Below are 20324 nucleotides of genomic sequence, written 5' to 3' on the forward strand. Positions count from 1 at the left end.
TTCAGTGTGTTAACAACATTGTCCTCACACCAAATCCAAAACACAGCACCTCACTGCTACTAAGAAGAAAATTAACTCTATCCCAGCTGAAACCAGGACAATTGTTTATCATCTTACTCTGCTGTGCCTGGGAACATTTTGATAACAGCAATAGTGATGCGCCTGGGCTGGCAGATGGCTGTTTCTGTGCTGCTGTACTGGAAGGGCTGGAACTCTAATGTGAACTCAAGTGGAAGGGATTGTGACCTGTGGATGAGTCCACGCTGGAGCAAGAAGGCCTACAGCACCCAGTTTTCCCAGGTGGTCTCTCACCCATGTACAACCGCGACAACAGTTCAGCAGAACCACCGTTTCAAAATTATCAGCTTGTCACCCCTTCCTGGTTTAATTCTGCATTTGAACTGCAGATACACTTAGAGAACTACATGGATATAAGGTGTTAACATTTTTCCATTTAGAAATACTTTAAGCCCCACCTCTCTGAAGTACTGCTATTAGTGTCCCATTTTCAGAGCATATGTCCATTTGTGAGTGAAAATAAAATCACTTATATGCATAATACAAAATTTCCAAGTCTTACTTCAGAGCCTGTTGAGGAAATATTTCTTGATTCTCTTAAGCCTTTCACCCTAACAGCTGACTCAGATACAAGCTCAGTGGAAGGCAGTATTTTTTTTTCTCCTCATCCAGTACCCTGCTGTTTGCTATCCTTATTTGGAAGGATTTAGTAACAGACGTTCTTCTGTAGTGTGACCTCCAAAAAGTCATGATCCATTTTCCTCCCATGTCAAAAATCAAGGAAATAAGGTGTCATCTCATTTGAACTATATTTGCTCTGGCACATGTTGCACTCCTCCCATCTCTGAGGTCCAAATTAGAATCTGTATTACAGTCTTGGTAATTTGTGCAGGCAGCAGTTGACTTGACCTTTTAATCCAGCTAGCTCTTTCCACTAGAGGACTAAAATCATGGGCTGTAAGCAGGATTGACTTCAGTCAATGGGTTATGAGGAATTAACATGAAATGTTGCCATTCCAAATTACCAGTGCTCTGATGCATGTCAAAAACTGCAAAAAAAAAGTCAGTCATAACAACAGCCTATTTACCTTAGAAGGACAGTCTGGTCCATGGCTGCCTTGTCCCAGAGGACTACATTTAGTCACTGAAAGTACAGTCACTACAACCTGTGCTGCCCTCTCTCCAAGGCAAAGGCAAGTGTCCAACAATGCGCGAGCACGCCCAGTCACTGTGGGATAAGAGGTAATTGTTTCATAATCCATTCGGGACAACGTTTGCTGTGAGCGAAGGACGTCAAGGATGTGGTTGAGGCGTCCTTCTGTCATGCAGTTCAGTATGGTCTGTCTCTGGCAGGCTAGTATTTGACAGCTGTTTCCTTTGCAGCAAGGATCTTGAGCAAAAAGAAAACAGAATGAGATAAACCAAGTGCTCTTTCTTTCAGAAGCTGTTAGCAAGTGATAGCATCAACATCAGAAATATAAACTCAGCAGAGGAAAGGAGCAGGAGGAGTTAGTTTTATTTGCATTCTGTGTTCAAGACTAGTCCAATGTGTTTTCATCTTTTGTTTGAAATTCACAAAGATCAGATTACAGAAAATACGTGTTTGTAAAGATTATGAAGTGCTCAGCTTGTTTCAGGGGAGGGGAGGAGATTTTCAGGTCTCACACTATTCATCTAGCATCTGTATCAAACTTTATGCAAAGCAGCTTGGCTCAACACAGGTGAGAAAACTGTCTTGCAGAAAGTGGAACAACAGATGAGAGGTAGTTCAGGGCAGTAGGACCATTTGAAACACGTGGCATGAAACTGGGAACTTAAATATACGTCAAAGCCAAACCAGTAACAAAAGCAATACCTTGGCAAAAATGGTCAGGAGCTTTGGGTTCTGCCTCTTTTCACAAACTGATTAGAATGCTTAAGTACTGACATTATACCGTAAATAGCATACACCAAGAGAAAATTAATAACCGAAAGCCATTGCTGCTTTGGAGAACATGCCTGTGTCATTCTGATTTCTGATTGTTGCTGGTAGAGTTCTGTGATGAACTTTTCCTGCATTAATTAGTCTGGAGAAATCAACAGAAATTACGTCATCACTCAGAAGTGAATTGAAGGGGAAGGGTATGGCCAGCTAGATGTGAGAACTCTCACAGACCAGTTTGGAAGGAGTTAGCTCACAAAACTTCACCTACAGGCAGAAGCAGGCTTCACAGATCAGAAGCTGGCCTCTGCTGCCTCTGTCAGTAGGAAGAACTGAGACCATGTAAGGAAATGAATGGTACCCCCCTCCTCCTAGTCATCTATTTCTGTATTCAGTAGCCACTTCTGTAGAGGTATAGAATACACGGCTTAAAATTACAAAAACATAGTAAAAAAACAAAATAAAAAAAAACCTCCCCAGACTTAACTAATGTATTTCACATTTCTCAGCCTGAGCGTGACGGCGGAAGAGAGCCAAGCCAGTGTTCTCAGTGCCTGAATTTCTCAGAACATATGAGCAGCTGTACACAAATAGACTCATGAGACATTTGTATCAAGTGTGGAGGAGTTACTACACTAAATACCTAAAAACATGTATGAAATTTAGAGAGATCTGTGTCCTCCAAACCGTAAACAATTTAATCACCAAGATCTGGCCAAGGAGAATATTGCCACCTCAAACTGGAAATGGTGTCTTACCTGTCACTGCTTGTTCAAGATGCATCGGCTGGGATCTGTGCTTAAGAGCCAGTGGTGGCTCATTATGCTGACTGCTTCCTTTGCCTGCAGTTGAACCAGATAAAGGAATTGTGCAAAAGGAATTTGATTTTCTACTGTCAGAGCCTGGGTGATCTAGAAAAAGTTTAAAATGATGAGACCCCTGAATTGAACAAAACCGGAACATTATGCATGTCAGCTACTGCAGAAATCATGAAGACTGACTTCAGAGACTTACTTATTACTAGCTGTTCTTTGGGCCATTATTAATACATCATTATTCCTAAGAAGATTTTAGCATATGTCACTCCACACATACAACTTTTTCAAACTGTCTGTAGGAATTTGTTTCTGATGTTATGGAACGTTCTGTTCTCTCCATAAGTCTCATGGCTATTGATCAGAACTAAAATGCCTTGGAGATGCAGATGTTGCTGTAAGTGAATTGATTTCCTATGGCTCAACTGTTGTATCCAAAGGCATGAGGAGTACAGAAGAAGCTTACGGAAATGCATTGCTTCTTGACACAAATTTAAACACTTTAATAGGACAAATCCACATTGGAAAGGCAATGGAAGTTACTTATATAGGAATGGTGATTCTCCAAAATCATTCACATGTTCCTGGAAACAGTCTTTTTAAAACATATCTCTTTCTTATTAGCAAGTTACAAAAAAGGAGTTATTCCTAGTGGCACAAGGCAGTGTAGTTCCCAGGAGGGACTTGTTCTGTCAGAAGCAACAGGCAGTGTTTGATGTGGGAGGGAAAGGCAGCTGTACATGTCCAGGTTCTAAAAATAATTTAGCAAGAAAGGCTTTTTGAGCTATACACTTAATGAAAAGATACTGCGGCATCTCTGGTTTTCTGCAGGGAACTCATGCTTCAGATGGAACCAGTAGAGGGCACAGCTGTACTCTGAGAAGCGACAATTTTACATGGAAAATAACCTTTGTATATGGAAGAACTGATAATATTTATCCTTGAATATGTTTCAAGGTAGATACCTTTCTTTGTTGTTGCGTTCTGTGGGGCAGTATTTGACAGACCCATCTCAAGAATATTTTCTCTTCCTGCATTATTTGCACTGCTATCAAATAGAAGAGTTGACAAGCTTGGCACCACAAAAGGATTTTTCTTGTTGATTAAGTGGTTGGGTTTTTGTGGACAGATAACCTGGAAAAGATCAAAATAGAGAAGAATTATCTTCTTGTAAAATTTCAAAACCATTTTCTAAGTAGTTTTCTCTTGTAATGTAAGGCTGTAGTATCACAGTGTAAGTCAGGCTGGGTATGCAGCTGTTGAGCCTACAGACATACTTAATTCAACTGTAGCTAATTAGCTTGGGTCACTGTGGCAGCACAGATGCAAAGGCTGACTGTCCTAGGGTTTACTGCAGCCCTAGACTGCTTTTGCAGCGTGTGCTGCCAGCAGCCTTGGTGTCACTAGAACCTGAGCTGTTGAAAGCTAGCGCTGATCCGGGCACGTAAGCTTCAGTTCTCCCTCTGTATCTTGTAGCATTGGCAGACCTGCCACAAGTGCCAAAATAACTTTGAAAATGGGAGTTAACTATATTTTGGAATCATCACAAAGCAGTTGGCCTTGCTTTAGGAAAACTGGTTGAAAAAGCTGGGAATTCAGCCTAGGACTTTCTCTAGCCATTGTTTTGAACACACTACAAGCAAGGTTAGATTTCTGCAATTTCATTAGGACCCCTTCAAGACAGAGGGGTTCAAAGCAACTTTTAAGCGGAGCAGGTTATTTTTGTAAAAGCAGCATCAGAGTCAGCTGCTTGGAAGAAGGTAAAACAGTGATGTTTGTTGGTTAACTGGATGGAGTTATCCTGGTTAGGGACATTTTGCTCCACAGTGTTTGCATTCTACATTGTTAGGGCTGGCAGGAGAAACAAGCAGCTAATGAAGTACTCTTGTAAGACTGTCATGCCATGTACTCACCTCTGAATTGCATATGCCCATCTGCAATGTGTATATTTCTGAACCTTTGCATGCATTAAGTGCTGTCTCCTGGAAAAAAATAGCACAGGCACTCTAGTAAGTATACGTATGGTTTGTTCAATTCACAGTTGTCAGGAGCAAGAATTTATACTGACACTAACAATTCATACTGACAATATATATTAAACTCCAAGATGCACCAATCTATGTAACAGTGAATTGCACAGAGCAGTTTTGCTTTCTAACATGTTAAGTGTGCATAGAATCTTAACAAAAACACACCTCTACCTTGTTACTTTTTCTGCTGTTTCAAACTTATTTTAAAACACAGTTTTGAGTCATGCAGGGGAAGGTGAAAATAGCCCTATGCTGAAAGAGAGGGGGAGGGGGAGAGATATTTGGCTCACTATAACATGTTTTCCTTTAAGTATACAGATGGCAGGGCCATCCTGTATTTAATATGCCAAGGTGTCTGCAGTAAGGATGTGTCAATACTTGTAACATTTTTCCATTTTGTACACCTGCAGCAGATTTGCTAAACTGTTTATTAGCTCCTATACTTCAACACTTAGGAATCAGTCCACTTCCAAGAATCTCCAGTAGCATTTTCACAGTTGCTTTGAACATATTGTCAGTTCAGTTGTTTGAACCATAAATAGTGCTCTCTGCTAATTTAGCCAATAGAAGAATAAAACCTTGCTCAAGGGAGATCAAAGCATTAAATTATGGATTATTTGGCAGCACAATCCTAAATAAACTTCAACAGTAGTAAAAATGACTTGGACTATAACCATGCCATCTATTAAAACATCAATCAAGTCTGTTCTGTGATCCCAGAATGTGATTGCAACATGCAGAAATAATCCAGTGTGCATTGACATAAACAACTCATGTAAGTGCAGCAATGAAACCAGCAACGCAGCACAGGTTGCGTAAATCCAGATGGAGTCAGAATATTTGTTCAAGCGCTGAAGCATGTGTCACTGGTTTCACCACTATGACTAAGTTAACTACATAGGATATAGCTGTATTTGTGGCAGTCAGGTTTGTGCCAAATTTCCCATGGCAGCGTAGACATATATGGAGTCAGCTGTATCCCTTAGTTGTTGGCTGTTCCCCATCCATTCCTGTGGTATCAGAGAACCCTCTTAGACCCTAGGACAAGAGTGTCTTGTGCCTGAAGCACATCAATTTAGAAGCAGTGAAGTGTACAGAACAGTGCTGATACTAATATTGCTACAACAGGTACAAATACTGTCCAGATTTGGGACTAAATGTCTTCTAACCAGTACATACAACAAAAATTATCCTTGATTTTACCCCTAATCTTATCAGCTTGAGGTTGATACTTGTTCTCATTCACATGGGCTTACCAGTCTGACTACAGCTGGTGACTGGAAAGAAGCAATTGGATTTTTATATTCACAGGTAGCAACTGACATAGTTTTTAGATAAGCTCCCATTATCTATTTACTGCAATTCCTGAATGAACCTGAGGTGTCAAAGGGTATTCTCCAGCTCTTGGCATGTACAGTAAATCAAAGAAGGCAAAGCTTTTCCTGTTTTGGAGCACAAAGACTGCAATAGAGAGAATCTAGTAATGTCCTTGTAGGAGTACAAAACTTAATTTTGCACTAACCTTTGCATCCATCAGATTGTAGATTGCAGTGGAAATTGCCTCCTTATTTATACTGGTCAAAATTCCATGTAGAAGTTCTACACATTCTGCAGGGGTAATAAAGCATTTTAAATACCACATTGCATCTGAAGTTATGTATATATTTAGGCATCAGCCTATTTCAACTAACTTTACCATTATGTTGAGTAGCTGGATGAACTAGATGAAATTAGTTTAATATAACTTCCACTTCATACCTCCTCCTGGTTTTCTTTTTGAATTGATTTTAAAGAATGGTTACAGTCACATTAAAATGACGTTTTCTTAAATGTTTATATAGATGCAGTGAACTTACTTGCGAAAGATTTACACGTGACTATAAATCTGTCACAATAAAGCTATATGCAAATTGGTTCCTCATCACTTCAACTTTGAAAATTTGAAAATCCTCAAATACCACAATTTTAACATTTCTTGGCTATCCTTTTTAGAAGCAGATGATAAACATAATTCCACTAAAGTAAACAATGTTAGCACACTTCAAAGGGAATTGGTTATGCATTAGAATCAAGAAATGCCCAAGACAGGTTGATCTTTGTTAAACCAGTATATATAGCTGATAATGTCACTTCCTTTATTTGTACGAATTTTTACTTTATACTAAACATCATTTTGTAGATAAGTAAACCATTTCTGGTAGGAAGCTTCAATTAGAAAAACCATCTACAGCACACTGTTGATCTAAACACTACTTCCACTTCAGTTGTTCTGTCAATGATTTAGAGTGCTAGAGCAATGTTCCCAGCAAGACTATCTCCATACAAATCTTGCAAAGAAAGAAAGCCCCCAATGTTACCTGCAATACATGGTCTACAATCTGGTTCTTGATGCCAGCACAGAGTGATAAGGTGCAACAGTCTGTTCCTCTCAGGCAAATTGCTTGGTACAAACTTTTCTGAAACGCCAGGCCGCAAACTGCTGCATATTCCTGTCAAAACTTCCAGCAGTGTTGTTTGACCTGCAATTTATAGGAAAATGTCACTGCAAAAACCATTAAAGACCTCAGAATTCTCTTAAAATTATATACAGAAGAAGTTATTTTGTGTATTTTAAAACAAAGGCTGCTTTTTAAAATGCAAAACTGTATTACCACTCTTGTAAATAGATATGCTAACAATAACTGTAACTGCTTAGTGCAACAGGAAATTTCAGCATAAAGAACTCTGTCTAAATAATGCCACAAATGGGTATGTAAATATGCCTTACACCTGCATTACAAGAGTTTAACTCAATGTAAAAATAAAAATAAAAAAAATTACTTTGGGCAGCCACAAGATGGCAGCCATAAGCTGTGTGAACATTAAGATACTATTCTATGCAGTATTTCCAAAAGATCCTCAGCCTGTAAAATGACAGACAAAGAGTCCTTCAATCAGTTTTGCCATGCAGAATGGAGCTCATAGGAAAGAAGCCTTTCACTGATCTCCACCTCCATGAAAAAGCGATCATTCCTAGACTGTGACAATTATTATATAATGCTTTGCAAACTGAATGCTTTAAAACTGTGCACACTTTCATCTCAGAAAGTAAGATTCCCTGCTCACTTAAGAGCATTCAGCATGAACTGGCATTTTTTGATGGGGATGTGAAACTCAAAGCAACTTTAAAAAGAAAATCCTGCTCATCCAGTTAGCTGCTTGCCACTAAAATGTTCCCTGATTTTAAAATGACAACTGTCAAATATAAAGTGGTACTGTCTCTCCCTAAAGGCAACATAAAACCCAATTCAGTAACAGAGTGCTTCAGCAAGCACAGAGAGATGATACAAGTGGGGTAAGAAGCTATGCTTTCCCCTTCATCTTTACATCCCTTAATGTGGAGCTTTGTGCTGTAACAATAATAGAAGGCAAAGGCACATCTGAAAAGACAGTGTTGTTCGTATCATAATTTCCTTACAATAAGGGAATTAGTGGAAAATATTAGGGCAACACAAAGTCTGACATGAACAACAGAGATAAATACCTTCAAAAGGTTTCTGTCTGCTTAGGCTCTCCCAACACAGTATTCCAAAACTGGAAAAAAAAAATAGAGCAAGTTTAATGGTTTAAGAGAAAGGAGTTTTTCTAGACAAAGTCTATAGAAGTCTTTCCTGAGAAACTTTTTCCTGCACTATTGTTTCAGTTTTCAACTGAGCTGTTCTTATAAAATAATAAATGTATTAGAAATTTTTTTTCTTTAAACATAGGATTAATTATAATTACATTTCCGGTTACCATCCTGTTTCCATTTGCTCTTGTGAGTTTCAGAACCTTCTATTCTCCTTTCTCTTATCATTTACAAGTATTGTAAATAGCAATTGAAAGAGCTGCACTTTTCAGCAGGTGTGAAAAGCACATCAGTTAACCTACAAAAAACTTGATTCTGACCCACTGTGTGCCTGTTTTCTTCAGCAAATTTTGATGGGGCTCCAAATACCTTTTTCCTCTTCTAACATCCCAGGAAGTATTCCAGTGATACCATAGATCTACATATATAACCCACAACTCAGATGGTATAAAACACAGTTGTTTGTTAAAAAAAAAGATCAGTCTGCAAAATCCGAGGCAGAAGCAAGGAGGCTGCTGGAAGAGAAAAAGCAGGCTATGGGTGAGTCACAAGCAAAGCAGTCAAAAGGGGAAGAGGCGGTTCTAGGATAAACATATCTGCTTACTCATATATCTTGCTGTAGTGCCCAATTACAATGTTTAAAAGAACCCCCTCTTCTGCCTAATTTCCACATAAAATCTGAAAATGCTTTTACTTAAATACCCCCTCAGAAAGTATTAATGCAATATGGACATACATGTAACTTACGTGTATTTAATATATAACACAGTTTTGTTTTCTGTCTTGCACCACTGTCTAGCCATGCACCTATCTCATGCACTGAGTCACATCTGAGCATCTAATTATGTAAGAATGACATGCTGGAAAATTAATTATGCTACCTGAAAGTAAGCCTCCACTCTTCCTGCACAAAAATCTTACGTTTATGAACAACATCAGGTTAGTCACATCACTTAGAGGTGTCCTCAAGTGTGTGCATTATTTGACTCACCTTAGAGCCTGCCTCTGTGACTATAGAGCAGGAGTTTAAATTTGTTGCTTCCGTAAAAGCTCTGAAAGGGAAGAGTGGTCGTGCTTAAAAGTTATTGATAATGTTAGTGCACAGGCTCTGTATGCCGGTTGTGAAGATGTATGTCCATACAGACAATAGTTGCAATTTGAGGTTGTCTCATTTATTCTCATTTATTGCAGCAACCACAAAGCATGTAACAAGTCCAAAAGGGGGGTGTGGCAGTAGGTGATCTTCCTCCTTTGTATAAATCACTTTGTTAAAAAGTATGAATGCTTTAGTGGCTCGGTAAGTTATTCCGGCAGAGATTCCATATGACCTTAAGGGGATGCTGCTGCAAGATCTTTTTTTTTCACCTGGGCCTCATATCTAGGCATAAACAGTTCTTCCTGAAACTAAAGCTAACACAGTTCATGCTTAGAAACTATGTGAAGTAGTTAATAGGTTTCTAAATGTACATGAAAGTTCTGGCAGCTGTGTTACACTTTTTAAACATCTAGGTCCGCTATATAAATGTTTATACGATGAACTCTAAGAAGAGTTCGTAAGCTTGGTATATTATTCACCAGATATGGGTAATTCCAAATTTAATTCACTGCTGTAATTGGCCTCACATGAAATACTACATTATGTAGATCTGGCATTTCTAGTGTAGTGTCTTTGAAAATAAATGTTTTGGCAACATTGTAGAACATAACAAGGACTAGGTATGACCTGCCCTTAGAAATCCCGTTCACCTGTAAATATCACCTTCCTGGGAAGGAAGGCCTCCTTCAAGTATTTCAGGAGGGAGGTACACTAAGTCCTGGCAGTTCCTCTGGTTGCAGTTCTGCAGGTCTGACCTCAGTTGCTGTTTCCTCCAGTTGGTTAGACCGTAATCTGTTAGCTAGAGAGATGGGGAAAAAAAGAGTAAATTTTAGTAAGAATACCTCAAGTCTTGGTATTGACTATTAGGATAAATATATACAACAGTAGGAAAATCATTGGATTTTACATTAGTAGGCTAAAAGTAGAAGCTCCTACCTTGGCTCTGTACTGCGTATCCAAAAGCACATTGGAAGGTTTCAGGCTGCAGTGAGAGAAAGCAGGTTTGAAGCTGTGAAGGTGATGCAGCCCTTCAGCCACATCTGACAGGATCCTTATGAGTAAGGGAAATGGAAGTTCTGGGTACAGCTGACGCTAAGTAACACAAAATACAGGTTTTGGTAGTCTTACTATTGACATTTTCATTTGACAATAGACAGAGGTACAATACAGAAGCTAAAAAACATATTGACTGTAACTACTGTCTATAATTTACATGCCGATTTTTCTCTGTTGGCTGACCTTGTAATTAATTTTGTCACATAAAAGATTACTTCTTTTATCTACCTCGTGGATGAGCGAGCCGAGGGATCCATTGTTCATCCATTCAGTCACTATCCCCACAAGTCCATGATACTGGTAAATCCCAAGAGAAGGCAGGAGACGTTCAGACTCATAGCATCTGACACTTGCTATATCCTGAAGCAGCAACTTCCACTCCCTGTAAAAAAGAAATGGTTTAGAGGCAGGTGAGACTGAAGGGAATTTCAGCTAGACATGAAATAGTGTAGAATATGGAAACAAGAGATAGCTATATGGCTGAACACAAGCTAATATAATCCTACCAATAAAACCCCAGTATTATATCATCTTCCAAACAATTGTAAGAAAATGAAGCAATCCCTTGTGTAGTGTATTTTTCTAATATAATAGATGGTATAAAATAATATAAAGACCTCTGGATGCTTTACTATGAAAATAAGAGCACAGTTTAAGGCAGCATTGAAGTGTGAAGGCAGGAGAAATCCAAGTTACATGAAATACTACATTAGGAAAAATCAGAACTTGTATTGTATCCTCCTGTAATTAGCGAGATCCACATTTACAAGGAAATTATGATCTTCCATGCTTATCTAATGGGACCATGTTATATAGATGATCTATGATACAGTATGTCATAGCATGATATAAAAGCGAAGCCAAATTCAGATTTAATGTAAGCAGCACCACTCTAGTGACTTTGCCAAATTTGATTCATGCTCAACTGCAGTTGGATTGTAGACCTGAATTCAAACAGAGTTTATTTACAGAGAGTAACAAAGCTTTGCTTTTATCATCAGGAGAGTAAAGTTTTCTTGTCTAAGGATTTCAAACAGTTACTTCTTCATGCACAGGAAACACTGAACTATCAATTCAATTGTGGATTTTCATAGAAATAACTGAACTTCTGCTACAGGTTCATTTTTATTTTTTTTTTAAATTGTATGTTTGCTTTTAAAGATCTGATTATCTCTATGGTACTTGTGAGCTGAACAATCATTGAAATTAATTCAAAATTCAGTTGATTTCAACAGACCTGGGGCTCATTCTTATTGTTCTAACCAGCCTTTACATTGAGACTTCAGTTTCAGTTTCTCATATTTACTGTGTTGATTCACAGGCTTGTAAAACTGATCGCTGGAAGTAATTCACAGCCCCACCTGTTCTAACACTTATTTCCACAAATCCAAGTATCTCTCATCTGCATAGTTTTTGCAGCCCGAGTAAAACACAGTTTATTCTCCTAGCTTTCCTAAACACTGTGTGGTGTTAAAAAAAAAAAAAAAAAAAAAAAAAAAGAGATCAGAATGGTAGAAACGGAGAGAAGAGCAAAACAGTGGCTTTTAGTTTTAGGGAGCAAGTTTGAGTGAAAATCCGGATAGCATGTGAAATTCAAAGCAAAGCAAAATGTTGATATCTGTAACTAACTGTTTTGTTTTGGGGTTTGTTTGTTTGACTTAAAGAAGGTGTGGACAGAGGATGGAGGAAACTTTTTTTCTTTAAACAAGATACCAAACAAATAACATTTGTTCAGATTACAAAATTGCTGGACTTCTATTGTCTAAAAACAAGCAATCCTCCGCTCCAACCACAAAAAAACCTTAAAATTTTTAATTGTTCCCTAATTCTGGCAGCATTTGGTTTTTGAAGTATCACTGTCAATTCAACAGTTTAAAAATATTTATATCAAATAATGTTATTCCCTCCCTTGGCTTTATAATGAAACACTATGTATTTGAGCAGGACACTTGGTATTTTACTTTAACAAACACCACCTGAATGGCAGGATTCTCAATTGTTAAGAGTAACTAGTTTGTAAGTTCACATCAGACACTCCTTTTCTGATAAACAGTCAGGTCAGTGCATTTCCTAATATGTTTTGCTGTTGCTTCACCAAAAGTACCTTGTGGTTATTCTTGGAAGCTTTGTGGTTTTGTTGCACAATGGAATTTTGTGGTCAGTAGGCTGACGTCTGTCAGTTACTGCTTATTTGTTTTTATAATTAGGACAAATACACATCTCACAGCCCTGTAACCCTGACCATTATCCCTCCCTCCTCCCATTGCTCTCCTCTCACCTACCTGTACATGCTGGTTTAGATTAAATTCAGCTGAGATCTCTTTAGGGACCTCCAGGAAGATGTAATACCATAGCATGCTGAGTACTACTGATCAGAGTCTGTAGACATTATTATAGTAGAGATACTATTTCTTCAGAATTACACTTTACTTTTATAAAAAATTGTAAAAAAGCCATAGAGCTTGTTTCTTAGTATAAGTGCCTCCAAGTTGCCTCTTGGCTAGTCAGGATTTCTAGGAAGGGAGGTATGTTTAGGGATCAGATAATCCTGGCCATGCCATGATTCATTCTACTGCCATCACTGCAGGTCTGTGCTCCCCACCTTTGTGGTTAATTGGCCGAAGAAGACACGTACCTCTCTGTAGTGTCCTGGTTGGTCAGTAGCTTCACAGATATGTGAGTGTTCCAAGAAATATGAAAGGCTTTGAGTGCAAAGCCTGAGCCTGTCCTGGTCAAGGTAAAGCTATCCAGATCTTCCTGGGCTACTACAGGAAGTGTAGCCATTTCTTGATGGCTGGCTTGGGGGAAAAAATGGCAGAAAAGGAAAAGTTTTAAGAACTACTTTTTGTCACTACAACCAAAGCACAGTGAAGCTGCACCACCCCTTACTTCCCAAATAACTATTACCCTAATCTAACAGGCTTCCTTTTACCACTCTGTGTCAGACTTTCCTTATAAAGATGGGAATAACGCCCTAATTGCAAAGGAGTGTCTGGACTATAACCTGCCATCTGAGCCTGCAAAGGTGCTAATTAATTGCTCATTGTTATTTCTGATGACTTTGAAACGTTGGGCCATTATTTATAATACAAAATGTGATATTAAAGTGGTGCTGAATTATGTAGACAACAAACTAGTATCTTACATGCTAGACAAATAGAGTTTCCCTGTTTCTTATAAAAAAGGCTATTATTCAATAACTCATGTCTGTGTGTTCTGCATAATTCTTGCATAGCTTCTTTAGTACAGTGTCTCCTGTGAACAGAAAAGCAAGGCAGAAGGCCAGTTTCGTGCTGCTGTAAGATGGCAGAACTCTGTTAAATGGAGCTGTGTCTTTGTAGCAGCCACTAATTTGGCCAATACTGTCTCTACACAGTACCTGTCTATGACCATCCGAGTGTCTCAGACACGTTGCATGGCACTGCATGTGGATTAGAGATAACCTCTGCAAAGCATCGCCGTCTTACTACACGAGCAATATTTTTAATTACATCTGTGAAGCTACTTTAGACTAGAGATAAGCAAAAGTCAGTGGTGAAAGAGGAAAACAAGAAAGATAAGAAAACAGATGGGATAAACCCATTGGTCAGGGTTACTGCAAGATCAGCAGTCAGTGAGTCAGAAGAATTCCAACTAGAATACTCCCTTCAGGGTCCAGTAGACCAGGGCTAGGAGGTGAAAGATGTGAGGGAGCAAAAGTAACAGGGCCGAAAGTCTGAAGTAACCGTGATGACTGTTGAGTGTGAATTGTGTCCTTCTAGAAGACAGACTGTACAAAAATTGCTGCTGGTATGTAGAAGGCCTGTAAATCTTCTGACTTTGGGCAGATGACTTGTTCTCCGTGAGTAAAAGAGAAACAAAATCTGGAAGCTAAATCAGCCTATGCTCATGGCTGAACTGCTTCTAGTTCATGACCAACTTGTTTTCATAGATTCATTTCCAGTTGATCTCAGTATCTCAGCTGTGCCGTGCAGGTGTATTCACAATCAGAGGGGGTACTAAGCACAGTCTAATCTCAATCAAGAGCATCTAATCACAAACAAAATGGAAATAAAAGGTTCAGCTTTAACAGTATTTGATTCTGATAGGAAAGCACAGTTGAACTTTATGCTTTTTGTTAGATTCTTGTAGCTTGACAGGAACAGCTGCCTTAGGTCCTTCACTTAGGGTTTTCTTACATATAAATATACATCCAATATGGTATGAGGCTGATGAACAGCTTAAGAGTTTCATAAACTTTGGAAAGATTCCTCTGAATGAAGATAAATTTCCAAATAAGCCGTTTATCCTTTAATGTTGCAAAGAGAGACCACGCATCTACAAAACCTGATTATGAAGGAGGTAATCAGAATGCTGGCAGGAGCAAAATTATGCCTAATTTTTGTTATATACGACAATAAGTAATCATTGAAATAGCCAAAAGAATTTACTCCAAACATAGTACAAGGAAGATCAAACAATGAATACAGGTTCTAAACCATTCCTGAAAGTATCTGTTTTTATTTAAAATTGGATCAAGTAAAGCTATAACTTGTTTTTTAAACTCTTGCTAACTAGCTACTTAGACAAAAGTAAAAGCTAGCCATCAGCTCCTATCTTGGATTTGAAAAATCTAATTTAACTAGAGATTTTTTAAAAACAAAACGAAATTCGCTTCAATCTTTCTCTGTTACAGGCCATGACATGCCAAGCACCACTCTCCCTGTGTCTGAGTTGTACATTTGTTTCCACACCTTGACCTAAACTTATTTGCTGATAATCACCAAGAATTTAACCCTAAAATAAGAAATCTTTTATTTATTCAGGGTGCTACCCAGATTCCTAAAATAGTTGGAAGGACTAATCATGGAATTATAGATAACAGTCTCCCTCTACCCCCCACAGATTACAAGTTTGGTACCAAAGCCATTTTTTCAGTAGTTCCACTCTTCTGAATGCTTTTTCCTCCTAGACCCTTTAAAAAACTCACTATCCACCCACAAAACTGGTATTTCTTAGGTGACTTCTACAACGAAGGGTTTCACATTATTTTTAAGTAAGATACTGAAAATCTCAGACAACTTTTACATCCTCCCCTAGTTGGGCAGGCAGGGGCAGGAAGGAGACTGCTATAAACCCACTTATGTCAAGTTTCTAATTTTAAAGGTCATTTTAAAATAGTAATTCATAGCAAAGATATTTGCCTTAGTATGAGAGAAACTCTGCATAACGTTAATACACAAAGGACTCAGTAATATGTAAGCTTAATGCACAGATGACACAGAGACAGAAATCAACTTACCTCTGGAAATACGGGCATAAAAACTACAGAATGGAGTGAAACTGCAGCAGATACCAAGTGCAAGTCCTCTCTGAACTGCATTCAAACACAGCTGGAGCTGTCCTGCCCCTGAGTCAGCTGCCTTGTTGATCTCTGCTTTTATTGGCTATCTGCAAACATCCAGATTTCCTGGTCGGATATACAAACTGTAACTCTTTAGTGACTGCAGATGGGTTTTCACAAGCTGATTCATTACCTGCCTGTAATTTATAAGAGCGAGTACAGAAAAAGAGCTTGGATAGCTGTTTTTTCCACAATAAGGAATGCCAAGAGGGGAAGCTATACAGCAGTGACAAACACCGTATTGGATACAGCCCAGACATGGAAGCATGTAGAGCTGTGTGTAGATTGTGCAGCTGATGCTTATCTCTGCAGGAGATCAAGCCAACAGCACAAGTACAAAATTCTCCTAAACTTTTTGAGTCAAGTTGATCTTAAAACAGGAAAAAAAAAGAAGCTCGTTTTCTGGCTAGAGGGTATGTAAGCATAGGGGTGACATTAGGTTGCAAAATGAGGATCAACTGGCTGTTGAGCAGCCCTGCTGAAAAGGTTGGGGGGGGGGGGTGTATGGTGGAAGTTAAGTAGATCATGAGCCAACAGTGTGCTCCCATCACAAGTGGGGAAGATTGCATACTAGGCTAGTTTAGAAATGCAGTCACCAACGTGAGAGAAGTCATTATGCCTCAGTACTCAGACATGGTGAGGCTGCATCTGAAGTACTGCAGTCAACTTTAGGGCCGTTAGTTCAAAGAAAATGCCGAGAAACCAGAGAAGATGCAGTACACAGCTATCAAGATGATCCCTTAGAGCACATTTTACAAGAAAGAGGTTGAGGGAGCCAGTCTTGTTTAGTCAGGTGAAGGAGGCTGGGGAGGAGGTGTCTGCTGGAAGCCTACAACTACTTGAAGGTCGGTTATGAAGACAGAGCCAAATTCTTCTCCATAGTGGCAGACAACAACTAGAAGCATAGGCAGATGTTGGTACGTCAGAGGTTCAAGACAGATTTTCTCACCATGTGTGCGGTGCAGTACTTGATTGGGCCATTGGGCTGCGGAGTCTCCATCCTTTAAGGTTTTCTAGGCAAAGCCATGGCTGACCTGATCCAGCACTGCTGGTGGTTCTGCTCTGAGCAGGAAGCTGAGCTAGAAAATGCCAAAAGTCCAAAACCGAAAACTCTGTAAGGCCTAATTGTGTTCCTGCCAGGCCCCTGGTGTATACATTTGCACTGAAGGTTGATGGGACTGCTGGATGCAGGGTGGAGACTTTAGGAGAAAGTGGTCATTTCAGTTGGTCCCATTTATTCAGACTTTCCACTCCATGAAGACTGTCTTTATTTATAGAGTCTGACTTCAAAAACCAGTGTCAGTCAATGAGATTCTGTCCACAAACTTCTGTTGGGTTTGGATCCAATCCTGACCCCCCACCAGGGACAGGACAAGCAGCAGGGCACTTAGCTAATCCTCCTGTGATCACAGGAAAGTCCCTTATATCTAAAAATCACGTGGCTAGGGCTCTGTGGCCTGAGAGGAAGCACTACAAGTAGGAAGCATGGAGGACGCTTCCACGTGCTATGTGTTATTTCCCAACAGCTGTAGCTATCTGACCAGCATCAGCAGCTTTCCCTCACCCCTCCACAAGTGAAATTAGTACGAGGGAGCTGAAGCAGCAGAGATAAAACAAGGGGTCTGTAGCAGTCCTGGAGAAGGCTAGAAGCATGTCAAGTTGCTGTGGCCACAGGATCCTCCTCTCCTTGGCTTTGATTTACCAACAATGCGTTCACCTGTGCCCATAGTCTACACTTCTGTAAAAAGTACCTTAAAAATGGTTTCCCCTCTTTAAGGTTTTAGCCTGTCAGGCTGCAGCAGAATCACAGCCGTTCAAAATCCGTACAGCTAATTAAAGAAACTTCTTAGAGGGAACTTTGTAGACAGTGTGAAGGACTTAATTTTGCGAAATTCTTTGAAGTAGTCTTAGGTATTTCTGTATTTTTAGAATATTGTGTGCTGGGGAAGCAAAGTACTAGAACAATCCTGCCATTTGTTTACTCCCTTTGACTATTGTTTTCAGTTTAAAAACCCCTCAGTAAAAAACTACAGAGCTTAATTTTAATCCTTATTTGGAGAAACCAGAAACATACAAGCCAATCTGCAGTGCAGTTCTGAACTAATTAAACATCATTATTACTGAACATGTTAATTAAAAAGAATCAGTTAGTATTTTACCTACACATAATTTATCCAGTGAAATTTAAAGCCTCTCACATGACATGAAAGCTTATAAATAATAGGCAAGAAAAAAAACCTCTATAGGCTCACACAAGGACTACCTTGTGCAGTAATTAGACAAAGTTAAGAAAACTGAAGTTTAGTTTGTCAGTAATTTGTTGTTTTGGTTTTGGTGTTTTTGTTTTGTTTTTTTAATGATGGAAAATACTTGAAATGAAACCTTCCAGCAAGGAATAACAGGTAAGACAGACTCTGAATCTGTGTAATCTCCTGTGCATAGGATTCATTCATTACCATACAGATACCTAAATACATAGGTACTGGAGAAGTACAGACAACTGTTGCCAAAACCAGTAGCTACTTGACACCTAGAGACTGCATGCTGTCATCAAGAACAAAGACTGAGATCCTAACAGAAATACGACCAAGCAAGTGCACTTCCAACCATATGCCATGAGAAAAAGCAATGAATAGGGAGATAATCTGAAGAGCACTTAAGGTGACCATTATGTGTCTGCAGGATTCCTTGTTTAGTGAGTGAATCCAGCCATCACAGCAGGATTGGAATTACACATAGCAGACAGCGTCTGCCTACCACTGCAGGAAGAATTCAGACAATATGTTATTTCTCATGTGTACATATGTTCAGGCTAAATGACAACCCAAGTCTTTCAGAAGAGTCATGGATCTCAAAAAACCCAAAGACCAGGTTTTATTTCGTTTGGAAGGCAGACAAAACTCTGAACATGCAAGTGTGAAACAACAGTGAAAACATGCCATATTTAATCTTTTCAAAGGGTCCAAAGAAGGTCTTTCAAAACCTAACCATAACAATGCAAGAACAACTAGAAAATTTGCTTTTTCAATGCAAACTTGGTTTTGTGGCTCACTCAGAAGGTGAGACAGTATATAGGGAACACAAACATGTTCTTGATGTTTTAATATCCTGAAAGTAGGAATAATAGTGATGCCTAAAGGATAACATGTTTTAAGACATGCGTGGTTTGTAAGTCTCCCCCTTGTGATAGCTACACAGACTGAATGCAGTTACAATCAAATTTAAAGTAAAATGGGAGCTTTACAAGAAGCAGTATTAAAGGATCACAGTGTAAGATGAAGCATTAATACAGTGAGTATGTGCAATAAAAGACTGACACTGACACAGTGCCAGAAGATCAAGGCATCACGATGACCCAAATACCAAAGCCTCTGATGCACGTTCGCTAAGTACTACACTTCAGAAGGGTTCCCATCATAATTTCTCAATGTGGTTATTCCAGTTGAGCATCTGTGCAGCATAACTTTTGCAAAGAGGCAGGTTCTGAGGTGCCATTTCTTTGGCACTTTGTGTATTTCAGGAGGTCTTGCAAGAAGTGAATATTAAAATGTTGTTAGGCTTAAAATGTGTGGGATTCAAATGGTCTGTGTTTGACCTTTATAAAACCTTTATAAGCTATAGTGCATAAGTGCAGCCAATGATATAACCATCTTGCTCTAGAAGAAAGGACTCCAAACAGGCTCAACGCTTGCCAGCTGTGATGGGATACCTCAAGATACAAAATTATGAATTCTGGTGTCCATTTCATGGATTTGCAGTTGAACTAAGGCTTCCCGCCCCCTCCCCCCCTTTTTTTTTTCTTAAGAAACTTGTTTCCTCAAACACGACACCATGCTATTTTAAAAAAAGTTTTAACATTCACCTTGTCATTAATGAGGTAACTGAACAAGAGTATCACAGTCTTTAGGCAGCTTCTGTAAAATGAGCAGTGCCAAGCACATCTGCTAATTAAACTGTACCACAGAAATGTCTTGATTCTTTACCCAACTGTTTTAAACAGTGGAATATTAAACAGGTATCACACAAATTCCTAATTCATGTAAATGTGAACAACAAGATGAAGAAGTCCTAGACTGCAGAGAGCTTAGGGTATCATACCTCAGCTTGTTAAATGGTTTGTAAAAAAGTGCCCTAGTCCACATCCTAAGTGTTTGCAATCTGTTTTGGAACGGTATTAAGACAGGGTGGAGAAATGCTAAACCTCCAGGTCCATCAATTATGTACCTGCAGATAAGTAGTTCCAGTAAGCTAATGGTGAAATGACAAGAGGCCTAGATTGTATGACCTTGCTGTGAATGTATAGCATAAGTATGTAAGAGAATACAAGAAGGCTTTCAAAGCCTTTACATATACCAAGCAAAACTTAAGCTCTTCTAGGCAAAGAAATATAGTAAGCAC

At 39.1% G+C, this 20324-nt stretch overlaps 1 protein-coding gene and 1 long non-coding RNA gene across 4 annotated transcripts in view; one reads left to right on the plus strand and one right to left on the minus strand.

Moving 5' to 3' along the window:
- The window catches only part of LOC119157979, a 58981-nt gene that overhangs the window by 15864 nt on the left and 22793 nt on the right, over positions 1–20324 (plus strand). The gene's annotated exons all lie outside the window — the stretch shown is intronic.
- Positions 616–15920, minus strand: LOC119157975 (receptor-interacting serine/threonine-protein kinase 2-like). 3 transcript variants are annotated; one of them, XR_005107727.1, is made up of 13 exons: positions 15825–15920; positions 13179–13341; positions 10772–10925; positions 10424–10579; positions 10138–10286; positions 8308–8357; positions 7142–7303; positions 6307–6392; positions 4668–4736; positions 3720–3888; positions 2698–2850; positions 2211–2343; positions 1323–1408 (listed from the first exon to the last, which is right to left on the minus strand). XR_005107727.1 is itself a non-coding variant. In XM_037409419.1 (12 exons), exons 2-12 carry the CDS (start codon positions 13325–13327, stop codon positions 1086–1088), a joined length of 1620 nt encoding a protein of 539 aa, XP_037265316.1. In that variant the 5' UTR covers positions 13328–13341; positions 15825–15920; the 3' UTR covers positions 616–1085. The 3 variants fall into 3 exon arrangements, 2 of the variants coding, with proteins under 2 accessions (XP_037265316.1, XP_037265317.1); XM_037409419.1 differs by lacking the exon at positions 2211–2343 and having other exon boundaries at positions 616–1408; XM_037409420.1 differs by lacking the exons at positions 2211–2343; positions 13179–13341 and having other exon boundaries at positions 616–1408; positions 15825–15910.

Source organism: Falco rusticolus, chromosome 15, assembly GCF_015220075.1.
Source record: "Falco rusticolus isolate bFalRus1 chromosome 15, bFalRus1.pri, whole genome shotgun sequence".
NCBI classification, from domain to species: domain Eukaryota; kingdom Metazoa; phylum Chordata; class Aves; order Falconiformes; family Falconidae; genus Falco; species Falco rusticolus.